Raw genomic sequence first — 15458 nt, forward strand, 5'->3', positions numbered from 1 at the left:
AAAACAATTGATGCATGAAACAGGTTGGAAAAGATTTAACGTGACCTTTCAATGGTCTTTTCGGCTGAATTTTTTTTTTCTTGTTTAAATTCAAGAATGACAAACTGAGTTATTAGCTGAGATTTTAAAAGCTATTTGATCTAAATCAACTGAAAATTTAGGAGAACTTAAATGAAACTTCAGCATCTTTTAAAAGTATTGCCAGTATTAGGAAAATTTGAAGATGAGAGGGAGATTCTGGTAGGTCTTGACTGAAAAGTATCAGGGATATCAAAAGTGCTCACTCTTTATTTTCTGAGTACATCTTTGAGAAATATTAAAGCAAAAAATCTGTTTTGTGCATCATTGTCACTTAAATATTACTACTTTGGGAAATTATAAATTTGTAGTTATGGAAGGTATGTTTATGTTCAGTGTTTACAGATAAACAAAAAGGTGCATCAGTAAAACAGAGTGCAACTGTAACTACTTCAAGAAATCAAGTATCTACTGTAAGTCTTCTGCAATGATTTTTGTCCCTTAGATTATCTTTTGTGTCCTTCTGGAATTCTGTACTAAAAGCTGCATTCATCCATGATTTTGAATCAGCCAAATTATGTAACTAGATTGAGTATAGCTATAATTCATCCGATATTTTTCCACTGTCAACAGCATTTATTTGTGAGAACTTTTGTCTTCATGGTGAACCAAATAGCCCTTTCACTGTGTTGTATTTGTTGTTTTGTGTCTCATTGGGTTATCTATATTTGAAAATGATTGAATTACTCTGAAATTCAAAGGCCCTTTCTGTAATGTGAATTCTTCAGAGTAAATAATATTATATTTATTTATACATTTTTGGGAAGTACTATGGCAAATGTTATTTGCAATAATCAAGATTAAGACATCTGTTGTGGTGGTGTTAGAGAAATGTGTTTTCAAAATAACTTTTTTATTCACTTAGACCATATTACGTACACAATGAATGTAAGTAGTACCTTAACTTTCCTTCTAATGCAGGGAGAGGGAAGAACTCTAGGAAAGTCTAATTCTATCAAAATGAAAGGCGAAAATGGAAAAAATGCTAGGGAAGTCCGGCTGTCAAAGAGAGAAGACTCTATTGCAAAGATTGGGAAAAAAAAATGTCAGAAAATAAATTTGGATGAAGCAGAGGGTATGTGAACTTTACAGTTTGTGTATTAACATAAGTAGTTTTAGAAAAATGAGAATTTTGTATCTGTGTAGGGAACGGTACTGTGTGTTTAATACTGCATTGTGAAACATCATAGTCATGATCCTTATATTTTTGTTTGATACCGTGTTTGAATTTGTAAAGTTTTGAAGCTGAAGGTAAACTTTTAAGAATACCTAAAGATAGATGTAGGTGCCTAGTGAGATTTTCAAAAGCGAAAGCTACCTAATTCCAGGTAAAATAAAAAGGAATTAGTTACTCAATTGCAGTTGAATATCCCATTCAATACCCTTTGCAAGCCATGTAGAAGTTTGCCTTTCTGTTCACCTTTACATAAGTCTTTTAACTCACTGAAAGGCATTCTGCACCATGGTGTAGACCCTAACTTAACTCAGGTAAGAATTTTTGAAAATTTTGTGCTAAAGTCTGTAACACTCAGGGCAGTACAATCTGATGGCTGTGGAGGAGCCATGATGGGCAAGAGTAAAAGCTTAGTTTACAATCAGTAACTGCTCTGAAAAGGTGGTTAGAAGTAGAAATACGCAAAGAGGTTATTGGTAATCTTGTATATTCTGAGTCCTATTTTTACCTTCAATTACATCTTAATAGTTTTGGTGATATAATTGCAAAAGAACTCATAAGAGAATTTGCTTTCTTATAGAAAGATGTCCATGGGAGAAGGAGGAATAAAATGATGTAGCAGTAAAAATCTTGACATATCACCCTCTGCCCTAGGGCATTAACTGAAGCAATTACCTGTCTTGTCAGCCCTACATGTTCCTCCCTATTTTCCCAAGTAGAAAAAAATCAGAGGACATATTTTACCCACAGATTAAAATTTACTGCTGATGTTACTTAATATGCATATCCAAAACCTGGTTATGCACAGTTATACAGCAAATAAATGTTCATCTGTGAATAAATGTCCACTGACTGGAATGGAAAAAAATGCTGTAAAACCTTTATTGCAAAATAGATGTTTGTTAATATGTTATTACAAAATATTAGTGCATTTTAAATTATTTTCTGTTGCTTACTATTTTGTTAACTTGTTTTCCATATTTTAATATTTTCATTTTTCTTCCTAGGGCTGAGTAAAACATTAACATAATTTGAAAACTTCAGAATTCGAGGCTTTCACATTTTATTTTGAATTTTGTGAAATTTGTCCAAGTTTGGAAAATACGTACCAAATGTTGTAGACTGTTTTTTAATGAAAAAACCAAACAACTGTTCTATGAAGTTTGAAATTTCAGAAAGGAACATTTTGTATGACGCATATTAGAAATGTTGCATGTTTTAATATGCATACCGCCATTTTGCAAAACTTTGGCAATAAGAAGCATTTTGAAGCTTCCATCTTGGCTACATTCAGATTTTATGGCATTGACAAAGCATGTTAAAAAGTCATTTTTACAAATACATTGCAAAGCCTGCCAAATATGAATAGAGTATTAGGAAAAAGGTCATACAAGTGCAAGTATATGACTTCATATTATGCTAAGTTAAAACTGATACTAACATTTTGTGCTTTACTTTGTAATGGCTTTTGCTTCAAACAGTGTTTATAAGCTGGGTTGAAACTATTGATTTTAATTCGTCTGTTGGAGATGGCCTTTTTAAGCATCTTTAATATTCCGTAGATTCAATGCTCTCTTCTTGAAAAATTAGGACATGCAGAGACCCTATATTAAGAATTACATATTTTTATATTTGTATGTTTTGTACCAAAGAGTTTGTTTATTGTTGCAATGCTTCTTTTTAAAGGAGTAGTATAGTTCTTGGCTTATTATTGATAAGTTTCTTGTTGCCAAGTTTTGAGACTTTCTAGAACAGTGGTGATTTACTATGAGTATTATTTATATATCGAAACATATTAAACGATTGGACATCACTAAGGACATGATCAGAAAATCACTTCTAATTGTGTTAAACGCTCTATAAAAAAAAAAGCTGCCCCATCACTTTTAGTAGTGGCTCCTTTGATATTTATTGACTACCTATATGCTACTGATTCACTGCAGCGCAAAGTAAAATGGGGTTACTTAAATAAACATCTGATCATGCCCTGTGATGATAACATCCTGGGTTAAAATTACACCATGAATTGAATTTAAACTGTGATAAAATATTATTAAACTGAGAGAAATTCAATATAACAAGGAAGTTTGCAACATTTTTAATCTTTGAACTTTCAAATGGCATGGCTATTTTTGAGTTAAGATGGGTAAAAACCATCCAGAATATAAAAATGTGCACCCATTGTCAGTAAGACCAGAGCCTTGTTTTGTATAAAGAATTTAAAAATCCTGTGTGTGTGTACAGATTTATTAACTGCATAAAATAGAAGATGTATTCAAGGCTCAGTGAATTGCAGCTGTTCTAAACTGCAAAACTCTTACAATAGCAATCCTGATGGTCTTAATTATAGTGATGCTAGTGAACATTGCTGCAATTGAAAAAGTTCCTAATTAACATGGGATCTTATTTCAAGGCAGCATTGAAAGAATTGAAGATCTTCATGGAAAATAAATGTGCTGAAAATTTACGTTTTAATGACATTGCACTTTCTGACAAAAACTTGTCAATTTTGGGTTTTTCCCCAATAGAATTTTTTGAACTCATATCCAAAGCTCAAAGTAACAGAGCAGATGACCAACGTGGACTGCTAAGGAAAGAAGACCTTATTCTTCCTGACTTTCTTCGTTTACCGCCCACTGGACCAGAACCATCCTCATCTACTCCTGCAGGCCCTAAAGGCCTCAACAAGCGAGTTTCAAAAAATGATGGCAAGGATGGATGTACATCACCAAATGGAAAACAGGAGTCCATACAAAACTTTAATGAAAATTCAGTAAAGAAAATGGGTTATTCAGAAAGTAAACATAAATCTGCTTTGACAGCACTCCACAGTCAGAAGACTTTCAGTGTTCCTTTTAATGCTGCATTGTCTCCAATTCCACATGCACAGGAAAACAATGCAACAATATGGAAAAGGCAGTCAAGAGAATTACAAGCTGAAGGCATACAGATGGTAGATGATGAGAATGTGGCAGACTTGACTCTTGTGGCTGAAGGAGATATTAGTAGCCCTAACAGCACTTTGCTACCACCGCCACCACCAACACCACCATCAGACATCAGTAAACTCACAGAAGCCAACTATCCACCCCCAACTCCTTTTGCAGGTAATCAGGAAAAATCTGGATATCAAAGATCCAATTCAGGTATTTCTAGATTTTAATAGTCTTTCCTTTCATGTAAAACTCCTTTTCCTTGGCACTGTTAATCAGTATTTGGCACCCATTAAAACAAGAAAGAAAATTCTCTCTGCACCTTAATTTTTTTACAAAAAAAAATATAAATATTTCATTGCCTTAGTCTGTGCTAACTGTAATATTTCTGGTTGCCTTTAACAATGTACTTCTCTTTTGATTTGGCATGTGACCAAAAATGGACACATGCAGACAAACCTTTAAAATACATTCGTATGCTATAATTATCTCATTCTTTACCCTAGGAGTACAAAACAGGATATCAGCATTTTGAGCTGCATAACAGTGTTGCATTCCAGATTTTCTGATCCATTTGTCATAATGAGATACATGATTAGCATTTGGAAGTTTAAGTGCGTTAGCAGCAACCCTAATTATGTGTTGAAAATTGCAGTACTGTTTATGATTAAAATTTGAAATGGATAAACCTTAATTTAAAAAAATATTTCTCCAATAAATTAGATATTTGTGACTAAAAGTAAAAATGTTACAGTTTATTTTTAACCCATACTTTGCTACACAGAGAAATAAGTTGCATCTGTGACACTTTCTCCCAGAATGTTCACATGTGAAGTAGCTCTTTCTATTAGATAATTTTAAAGAAAACATGTAACTTTTTTTAGGATGTAAGTTTCATGGTCTAGCAATATCACAGAGCAATATTAGCCCAAGGCTGAAGTATGAAGGCCAAGTTCTTTATAAACACGGACTCTAATAATAATTGCTATTACCAGAAACAAGAGTTTGAAGACAATGGGTGTTGTGACATTGACGTTTTACAGTCATTGTACTGTACATTTTATTGTAAAATATAAGAAGAGGTATCTATGTGCTACATTTATTTTTGATGTTTTACAAACATATGGTGCCATAATTTGTATGATCACATTTCTTTGTGATGTGGGAATATACATTTTAATTATTTATCTTTTTACACAGAGTATTTGATACTGTTCTTTATCTGTATGGTTGATGATTTGTAAATACTCCTTTGGTTGTTGGATGCTTATAAATGGCAATGCAAATTATTTCAACCTCTTGGTATTTTAAAAACAAATTCCTTTATTAGTAGTATTTGAGAAATGTTCTATAAGCGCTACCACTTAATTTCTGAAACTGAGTATTGAACAGACTTGTAACCAGTGCCTACAAAGAACAAAACCACGAAATGTGCTTCAGACATATTGATGTGTATATGCATAGATTCGTGTTGCTGTCTTTCTGATAATATGACAAGTGTACAACATAGGTATCAATTTGCATATTTTTCAGTGAGAACTGTTAAAAAGACCATTTGCACTTAAAAAAACCTTCATGAATTTACAGTATTTTAATGCATGCCATACATTTCTGTGTAACCACTGAACTGTAGCTTTCCCTTTTCCCACTTTCTACTTTTTACTTTGTAGAAATCTTTGTGTAGTTTTCACATGTATTTTGTATCTTTTGTTCTCTCAGGAGTAATAAATTCTAGACCTAGTTACACAAACTCGTTTTAAGCTTTGATTTTCTTCATTATTTAAAAACAGTTCTTTCAGTCCTGGATTAAGAATTTTGATTGAAATTATCTTCTAATAACAAACAGATTAATAAATATGAGCTAGCAATTACCGTGAGACAAAGTTGACAAACGTTATATTTGTTAATAATCTAGATATCAAAGGGCAAATGCTGTCTTGAGATGCTGATGGGTCACATGTGAAATCCATAGCATTGACATGTGCACCAGAAGGCAGAGAAGACAGGAAATTTCTTTTAAATGAGTCATAACAGGAACTCCTGAAAGGAGAGTCTCTTCTGTCTTTGGGTTCTTGGGCTAAACTTTATATTCATTACTTTCCTTCTTATTTTAAACTAAAGCAATTCTTCCCTGGTCTTTAAGAAATGAGCTGGTGATCTCAGTTCATTTGATGTGGAGTAACCAATATAACAACCTCTTTATTTGGTAGTCTTGGGTAAGAAAAGAAGGGTTGGATGGGTGCTGGAGACCACACTACCCTTTTCATTCTTAGAGGTGGGTCCTGCATAACAGTGCTGTGAAGCCTAATTTAAAAAAAAAAAAAAAAAAATACTGCAGAGAGGCTTGTGGTGCTGTTACCTAGGTCGTCTTGTGTTCTGGGGGCTGAAAATGTAATTTTTCCAAAAGTCACTGTGTTCCCACATAGTCATGGGCCTCCATGAAAGAAAACGAAGCAGTTGAAAGGCCTGTAGCAGTTCCATTTTTAAAATTATTCAGACTTTTCCACAACAAATAACTTAATATCCTACATATTAAATTTTTTTTTTTTTTTACAGATTTTAATTTTCATGTAGTCAAACTGGTCTACTCTACTTTCACGGGTGATTGCGTTTTATTTTTCTGTCATAGTCACCTATGAGAGACCTTTAAGTAATCAAACACAATAATTTTGCAAAACTAAAATCTTAGTTTCTCTTTGTGACAAACCAGATTTTATCTGGTTTTTTTGAGGAATAACAAAAATCTAAAAGAAAGTTGTAAAACACCTTCCTTTTTGGCTGCAACCTGATTGCATACACTAACTCTATTCTACACTCCTCTCACAGTACACTACTATTTTATGGGAACTGTATTCTACAAAAGAGTGGTGATTTTATGGAAAAAGAGTGGGCTGAAACAAAACTTTTCTATTTTCATGATTTCATGGAGTTTGCATGGAAAGACTATTCAATGATGTACAGTAATTATAGTAAAGACTGCTGGAAACTATCTCCAGTCAATAATCAATATTTCAAAGGACTAAATCATTAATAATGGTTGCTTTTTAAGTGCTTTAATGGTTCTCCATATCTATCAATGGAAAATGCATTTCTGATTGGTTTGTTGAACTAAAATGTTGGGATAAAAAGAAAAATAATGACTACATAATTTAAAGTGGTCTATAATCTTGGTTTCAAATTGGTATAGAGGCAAATGACATGTATACTTACACTATGCGTTGGGCTTTTATACATTGGGTTTATATATGCTGGGGAAAGGGCTGTGGGGGATGAAGTAGTCCCTCACGTTCTGCAGGGGGCAATTCTCTAACTGCAGGCTAATGTAGCAAAGCCAGGCCAATATCCATCCCTGTAATAGGTAACTCTTGAGTTTTTTTTCATTTGAAGGTCTAGAAAACAAAATATGAATAATGGAAAACAGCAAAATGAGGTTTGCATTGCTCGGAACTTTTGAGACAAAAACAGATCTTCAAACACAGATCTTAACTTTCTTAATTAAATGAAATGTGTGTATACTGTAGTAATATTTAGCTATGAAGTACATCTCAAATCAGTTTGCAATACAAGAATCATTAGTGATTCTAGTTGCGTTACTCATCAAGAAGAAAATGTCTTTATTTTTGAATAAGCCTCCTAGTTCTGGCAAATTTCCCACTTTAAAAATCAGGGGTTTCTGGAATCTGAACACTAATCCTGAAATGCACTTACTTCATGTGTCTACATATAATGGTGGTGGTACCCATCTGTGGAAGAAATAACTTAATTATTGTGTGGTGTAATTGGCTTGAGGTGATGCATTCACTTTTGAAAGTGTTAAAATACTGATTTAATCTCTGATTTTGGTGTTTTGTTTTTTTGTTTTTTTGTTTTTTTGTTTTTTTTTTCTTAAATTGCATGGTATAGTCTAGATACTTTGGATGTTGTCCAGGTTTTCCTAGGGCATTAGGCACATTCATTACCCAAGTGAAAAATAGCTGTCATGGGGAGAGGCAATCTTTCGAACCTTTAGTCCCTGCACAAGCTGTGCATATCAGGCCAGAGGCCTTGTACTGGATTATTTATTCAGTGATATTCCACTGGGGCCAGTGAGTTGTTCACTGTGATTGTTGCCTCTACTACAAAGTAGGTGGGCATTTAGTCTTCATAGCAATTGGGTTTTTTCAGGCATTACCATTTCATCCTTAGGACAATTTGCAGCAATCCATACTGAGGGTGCACAGACTGTATATTTGATTCCATCAAATTGTTCTTCCTTTTTTTTTTTTTTTTTTTTTTTTTTTTTTTTTTTTTTTTGCATTTAGGATGAGAAATGTTCTTAAAATGAATTTACAATTACAGTCAATGGAATTATTGCCTACCAAGTAAGAAGGTATTTTTTTGAATAGACGTATAGACTGGATCCAGCAATTCAATCGAATAAAGACTTTATTCAAAACTCCGTTTTAACAGGTTAAGGTAGAGAACCAGCTAGGAAAAATAAAAGCATGATGAACTCGCTGGAATTATACTTGACTAATAAGGCTATGGAAGATAAAGGGTGAATTTAGACTATATAAACAGTTACTTAATTTGTTCTGAAGATACTGCTTTGTTTCTGAAATAGATGGGCAATGGTATCCTCAAAATAGATTTGCTTCTTTTCTCACTGGAAAGAATTCTTTCAGAAATGGGATAGTTAGTACCAGTGCTAGGATTTTTTTGCTTTGAAAGATAAATTATGCAGAAATAAAATGCCCGGTGAACTCTCAGAGCCTGGGGCTGGCTGTTGTTCCCAAAGACAAAAAAAAATTCCCAACTGCTCTTTTTTGTTATTCACAGAAAGGATGCAGTATGCTGCAACCAAGGAATAGAGATCAGATAATATCAGCAGTATTTCTGTGACTTTCACATTTTGGCTACTAAACTTTTCAGTTATAGGGGTAATGAATTCCAAGTGCAATAAACTTTGTGATAGTTAAGGAGATTAAAAATGATCGCGCATATGTCTTCAAAAAATCAAAACAAACCTTTATTTTTGTAATAAATTCTATAATATTTTATGTAATTAGTATTTTAGTTATTCCCTTAATTCACATGGCATATTTTAGAGAAAATCCAGCAGTGTTTCCTATGTAAATCAAGATAGCTACATAAATGAACACATAAATGAAATAAAAATTTAAGAAAAGGAAGGGATTATGACTGAAAGATGTAACAATAACGTTAATCATTATTTTTAACAAAGGCTGTTGTCCTGCAGTTAATTATATCCTTACTGGCTCTGTGTAAATTTATAGAAGACAATTGGATTCTGGATCAATATGAAGAAGTACTTGTGGGGATCCAGGAATACTAAGGCCAGAATCTGTTAATCCTCTTTTAATCAGAGCATGATTAAATTGGAGAATTACATGTAGCACATGACTGAGATCAATAATAAACAAAGGAGAAGGAGAGTGATGTTAAGAGTAGACAACCGGGAAGTGAGGAAGGCCTTGAGGGATAATTATTTGAAAAGTATTCTTATTTCAATCAAACAGCAAGATACGCATTTTAGAGAGAATTACAAATTTTATTACTGACTAGATAAAATGTTAGAAAAATTACAACTGCTCTTTGAACCAAATGTACACAGGCTAAAACCAGATCTACTCAAACACAAGACTTAACATTTGGTCGATGAAATGAACTTAGTTGAATTATTAGTTGAAATGTAACTGGTAGCTCTGCTAAATCACATTTTAGAATCTCTTAATTGAAAGATAACATAATGAATGGCAGATTAAATTAAAACTGATTCAAGTAATTCAACCCACTATTTCCTAACATATGACTCTCCGCAATAATTAATCCTGCTGTTACTGACTACTGATGGGAAAGCAGAACCTATGTTAACGATAAATGCTAGAAGATCAGACTGAGGGCTGAATGCTTTTAGACTGTTGCAGAGATGTTTTGTCATGCCTATTGCTTGGAAAGTATTCAAAAATTATTTCAATTTTAGCAGTGGAGAAACAGCAAGTTAAGCAAATTGCCCAGCATTATTGAGGGCATGCGTGTCACTTTGGGTCAAAATTCAGAATTTCTTATTTTATTTCTTCTCAGACTGTTCCTGGCTTTTAAATGATGTTGTGCACAGTTTCCTTCAGCAGCTGTTGTAGCCATGTATATAAAAGGTCACTGCCTGCAGCAAACACAGTTTGCAGTGCTTCCTTTTTTTGATGATATATGCCACTGGTGAGCAGTAGTCGTCATACCAGCTCCTTCTTCTACGTAATATTCAGAATTTGACTTTCCAAATAATATTTTGGGCTTTGTTCTTCTTGTGAATGCTTTTGAGATGAGCACAATGAAAGAATTTCTATCTGCCCTGTGTTTCTAAACTTAATGCTGCAAATGTGTTCCAGAAATTCCCAGGACAAAAGTAAACAGACTGATAATGCAGGGTATTGCTGCTTTGTAGAATAATCCATTTCCTAGCTTGATGCCCTCATTGTGATTGAGTCAGATTTCAAGGCCCTGAGCATATGCCACAGTTGGTGTTTCATCATGCAAGTGAAATGCAGCAAATAAGCTCTTCAAAGGAAATTTGACTTTTAGCATAAACTGTAGGTAGGGACCTTTTATTAAATGCTCTTTCTTCTCGGTGTTATATCAGTTAAGAGAGAAAAGGAAGGAAACTTTTGAAGGGAATTTAACCTGCAGAATTCTAAATCTTAAATGTAAAGTATCCTTTTCCTTTTGGAAGCATAAATCACTGCAAACGTAAAAATACACGGCTACAGTTACAGTACTAACAGTACATCAGCCAGTGTGGAAGTCATTTATCCACCACTTAAAAGAATCCACATCTGGGAAGCCTAAAATTTTGAAGTACCATTTCACAACAGTTTAGGACAGGAAAGGAGAAGTGTCTTTCCCAGAGCGAAACTGCCAGATTACATGTATCTTAAGGAAAAAGAGTTACTCATACTGAAATATTTCCAGGACATCGAAGTGAACACCACTGCAGAAGCGACCATTGCAAAGCTCCTTTTTCATAGTTTCGTGTAAAAAAAAAAAATGCTCTCTCAGCCAGCATGTTATCACCTTAGGACAGGCTGTTGTATGGAATCAGAGATGAGAACAGTATCTACCCAATCTCCTGCATTAAAGAACACACCAGCCTATGAATTTGGGGACTGAAAATGACTGATTGCATTTGGAGGTGCTATATGCCAGTAAATAACCAATTCCAGGAGTTGTTCCTGAAAACTTTGGTGATTTCTTTTCACAAGAGTTATAAGTATTACTTCAAACAGATTCTTATCTGTTGTAAGTCAGCACAAAATGATTAAACTGGAGCTCATTCTTTTTAACTGTGTATCTGAACCTCTCTGACATTAGAAGTTGAATGCCTGGAATCAACGGTGTAGAAGTCAGCAGAGTATTCTGGTTATCTTTCAGTAGAACTGAGAGCCATCTAAATAGTAAATGGTTTTGACAAGAACAGAAGGATTTTAGCAAAGGTAGAATGCTAAGTCAAACGAATCTACATGGAAGAGGTGTCTGTCTATATGGAAACGGTGTTGTGAAAATTATGGAATTGAATTTAATGGTCTGTCGTATATGAAATCCACTAAATATGGACTTTCAAATACAGAGCTCATCTATTACAGTGAAACTTAATAAACGTCTACTTGCTTTTATAAAAAAAGATACTTCTGGTGTGAATGGAACTATATCGAGTATTGATCACTTAAAAATAAAGGTGCTGATTTCAGATCAGATCTAAATTATGCCTTAACAAGTTAATCATAACTAAAATTAGCACACTGAAAATACTTGGATCTAATAATTATGGTATAGAAATAATATCATTGCAAGATGTGGTGGGTGGACCTTTAAATCCCAAGCATCTGCATTGAGTTATGGTTATTTGTTCCTGTCATCTACATTTGACAGTTAGTGCTGTTCCTGAAATTTCCAGGTATTTTTTGTAACCTCGTCTTTGCCTGGAATTTGGCCAAATGCTCCCTTGGTCCTAAACTACTTGGAAGACAATGTCTTCCAATATCTTGCTTAGATCTTGCTTAGAGCTTGAGGAATATTTTATACAGAAGAATACAAATTCTCTTTGTCTTCCTCTGTAAAGACAATTTTCCATAATCATACTGTTAAATTCAGAGAGCTTGAGAATAATACACAAAATCAAAATTTCAGAAAAAGAGAAATACTGGTAAAGGAAATGCGATCAGCCAGAACACTGCCTGATTGTTTACCTTTTGAAAAATGCAGACCGGTACACCTAGCCTTCTAAGCAGTCATTTAGCTGCGAGTCTGTAAAATAGCAGATCTCCGGTTTAAAGACAGAAGATGACATGCATCATCCCGTCTTTAAACCGGCTGGACCTATATTAATGGGATCAGATGCACAAGAAAATTCCCTTAGAGCTGTGTGGAATGCTTAGCAGGGGAGCCGAAGATTACCTATAGGCATGATTATGCTATTCCGGTCTGTTTGGAAATTAATCTGTGCCAGCTACTGCTCTAAGCACTGGCTTCCTTTCCCTTCTGAAGTTAGGTAGGACATTTGACAGATTAGACTCAGGGAAATGTAATACCATTCCTGACGTGCTTTATGCAAGGCAAAGCAATCTGCAGAGATACCGGTGGAGGTTTCCGTCACTTCAGTGCAAGAATATGTGAAGAAAAATTTTATCTGTGAAAGCTCTCTGCACCTTAGATGGTGCCCTGCATAGCTGAGTTTGCTCAGGTATTTGTTACTCAAAAAGAGCACATGAGGAGGAGACCAGTGCGGAAGTGTTGTAGGCATCATTTAAGCCTCATTATAAGCTCCACTGAGTACATGCAAATCTTGAGTCTATTTTAAAACTTGCAGGATACATTTATACACAAACTGGTTTTGGGACTCTCTCCTGTTATTTGTGCTAAATAGCCTTGCTTCATAAATGCTTTGTTTTTAAAAATGAGAAAAAAAAAGTACATTAAAATATTTTTTCTATGTAGCGCTACTCTTGAAATCATCTTCCTGTTTGGTGTAGATGAGCCAACATCTTTTCTACCCTGCCAGGAAAAGAGGAATCACCTTCACAGTATCATCCCTTAGTAATTCCGTATTCTTTTGAACCAGTACTTTACATAAGACCTTCTCTGTTCCTGTCCTGCCTCTAGTAGTAATTTATTAGATGCTTCAGTGGGATTGCTCCTGAGCAGGGCATTAATAGAAAAAGCTGCCCATAGTATGGATTTATTCCTCGTCAGATGGGCTTATGTCCTGGGAAGCCCAAGAGCCAAGACTGACCTTATTTCTGCTTTGTTCCTATTAGACAATTTGCAAGCCCAGTTGCTCCGTGTGGTGACTCAGTGACGCCATAATTCCAAGACTTAATGGCATTTCTTATATGTAGCTGTAGAAAGACTTAGCAGCCAAACAAATACAGCAATCCTGACCCCTTCCATAGAATTCCTCAGCAGGAGTTTCCAGCTCTTTCATCTGTTCTACCCTGTTAATGCAGGCTGGAACTTTTGACTGTGGAAAGTGTTTCAGCTTAGTTCAAGTCAACAGAGCTATAAGACCTTACACCACCATCAAAGTTATTTCTTTACATTACATTTAGTAGAAGGATGTATTCTCAATACTAGGACAACTGGGTGACTCATGCTCTGTCAATGCAAACTGTTTGGTGTAATTTATCGTTAGTACGGCTTTTTTGAAATTAGTATCTTTTAAGCCAACATGAAAGGAGAATCAGAGATCTTCCTCAAAGGACATAGAATAGTAGATTAAAAAGGTCAAGAGTACAATTCAGTACATTCATGTTAAGACAAACATTTTAGAATAGGTGAATAGCATTTTACACCACAGCCATGCAAATGGCAGTTAAAATTAAGCCAATGTTCGGCTGCAGTAGGAAGATGTAAACATGAAGCATAATATAGTCCCATTAAATGTTAGCTGCAGTTTAGTAGGCTGGAGTCGTGCTGGGCTAACAGGGCTGAGAAAGCTTTCTGCCTTCGCTCTGCTATTGCTCAGCTGATTTGTTTGGAGTTTGATCTAATTCCTCTGGATGTGAAAAAAGGCAAGCATTACTGATGTGGAATATCTACATTATTAATGTGGGGCTGCACTGTAGCTAAAGCACTAAAATAATATTGCACTACTTAGAATTTTAACTTATTTTCATTAAATAGAAAGCTTTAACCCTTGAGCAGACCCTGGAGTGATTTGATTGAAACAGTAGGAAATGGCTTTTTTTTTTGTCCTTTTCATTTGCATTTTCCCCTTCTTCATATCAAAAAGTTCTTGATTACGATGATTATACATTGAAATTTATTTTTCTTGCAAAAAACACTGTACACATCACTTTATGGAACAAATGCAAATAAAAGATTTCAAAGCCAGCTATGGGATTTGTGTGGCTAAATCTGCTAGTCAGACACTTGTGTGTACTGCAGCAAAAAGTTTAAAAATGGTTTAGGTAAGGCATGTTGGACAAGATGGTGTCTTTTAAAAGACCAGCTGGTATATATGGAAAAAAGAAATTAACTGTGAAATGGAAGCCCTTACTCATGTCTGCCTTTGTGCCTTGAAAGTTTTTCTATTTTTTTCTTGGATATCAGTAGGTCTAATAAAAGCAGTTCTCTCTCCCTGCAAATTTTACCCCTTTTTACATCATTATGGTGGGGGCACCTCAACTACTGAAATCGTGTTGATAACCATGGTGAGAATCATGAAATCAACTCATTCTTCATCCTTCCCTTCTTGTTGCCTTGAAACAGGCAAAACAGCTTTATCTGCATTTGCTTTAACAAGTGCCTAGCAGTTCACAGTGTCACACCTAATGCAAAACCAGCTTTTGGGGAGCTCAAGGTTTTAATCTAGGATTAACTTGGGATAGTAATGACTTCGTATCAGTAGTTCTAGAGAATAAGCCCGAATCCTAACAATTGTCATTTTAGAAGCACTGTGCCAAAAAGAAACTTCTAGGTTAAAAAAATCACACATAACAAGGTGTTTCTTGAATGTTTAAAGCCTTCAGCAGATTAAGTTATTTCTTCTTGTCCTGTAAACCGTGGCCCGTAATTGCTCAGTTGCAGTTCAGAACAGTGAACTGCAACTTGAAATCATCCTTTCTTAGTCTGCTAGAGGATTAATCTCTAGCCAAGTGAAAATAATATCTCAGCAGGGATCTGCTATTGGAGGCCAGTTCAAGTCAAGGAACATCTCCTGTTCTGCACCAGTGGAAGCTCTGTATTCTCCTCCTTCACCTTTGGGTTTGCTGCTGTGAGAG

The 15458-nt window shown here is 34.8% G+C and overlaps 1 protein-coding gene across 6 annotated transcripts in view; it reads left to right on the forward strand.

The window, feature by feature from the left end:
- Positions 1-15458, forward strand: part of RGS12 (regulator of G protein signaling 12) — a 98986-nt gene that overhangs the window by 77742 nt on the left and 5786 nt on the right. For 3 of the 6 annotated variants that reach the window (XM_075499646.1, XM_075499650.1, XM_075499651.1), the window contains 3 exons: positions 415-491; positions 1000-1153; positions 3781-4398. In XM_075499646.1, coding sequence (XP_075355761.1) covers positions 415-491; positions 1000-1153; positions 3781-4398 — 849 coding nt within the window. Of the gene's footprint in view, positions 1-414; positions 492-999; positions 1154-3780; positions 4399-15458 lie in introns of those variants that run through there. The other 3 variants (XM_075499647.1, XM_075499648.1, XM_075499649.1) reach the window with 3 other exon arrangements.

The sequence above is a fragment of the Mycteria americana genome, chromosome 4 (genome assembly GCF_035582795.1).
Source record: "Mycteria americana isolate JAX WOST 10 ecotype Jacksonville Zoo and Gardens chromosome 4, USCA_MyAme_1.0, whole genome shotgun sequence".
NCBI classification, from domain to species: domain Eukaryota; kingdom Metazoa; phylum Chordata; class Aves; order Ciconiiformes; family Ciconiidae; genus Mycteria; species Mycteria americana.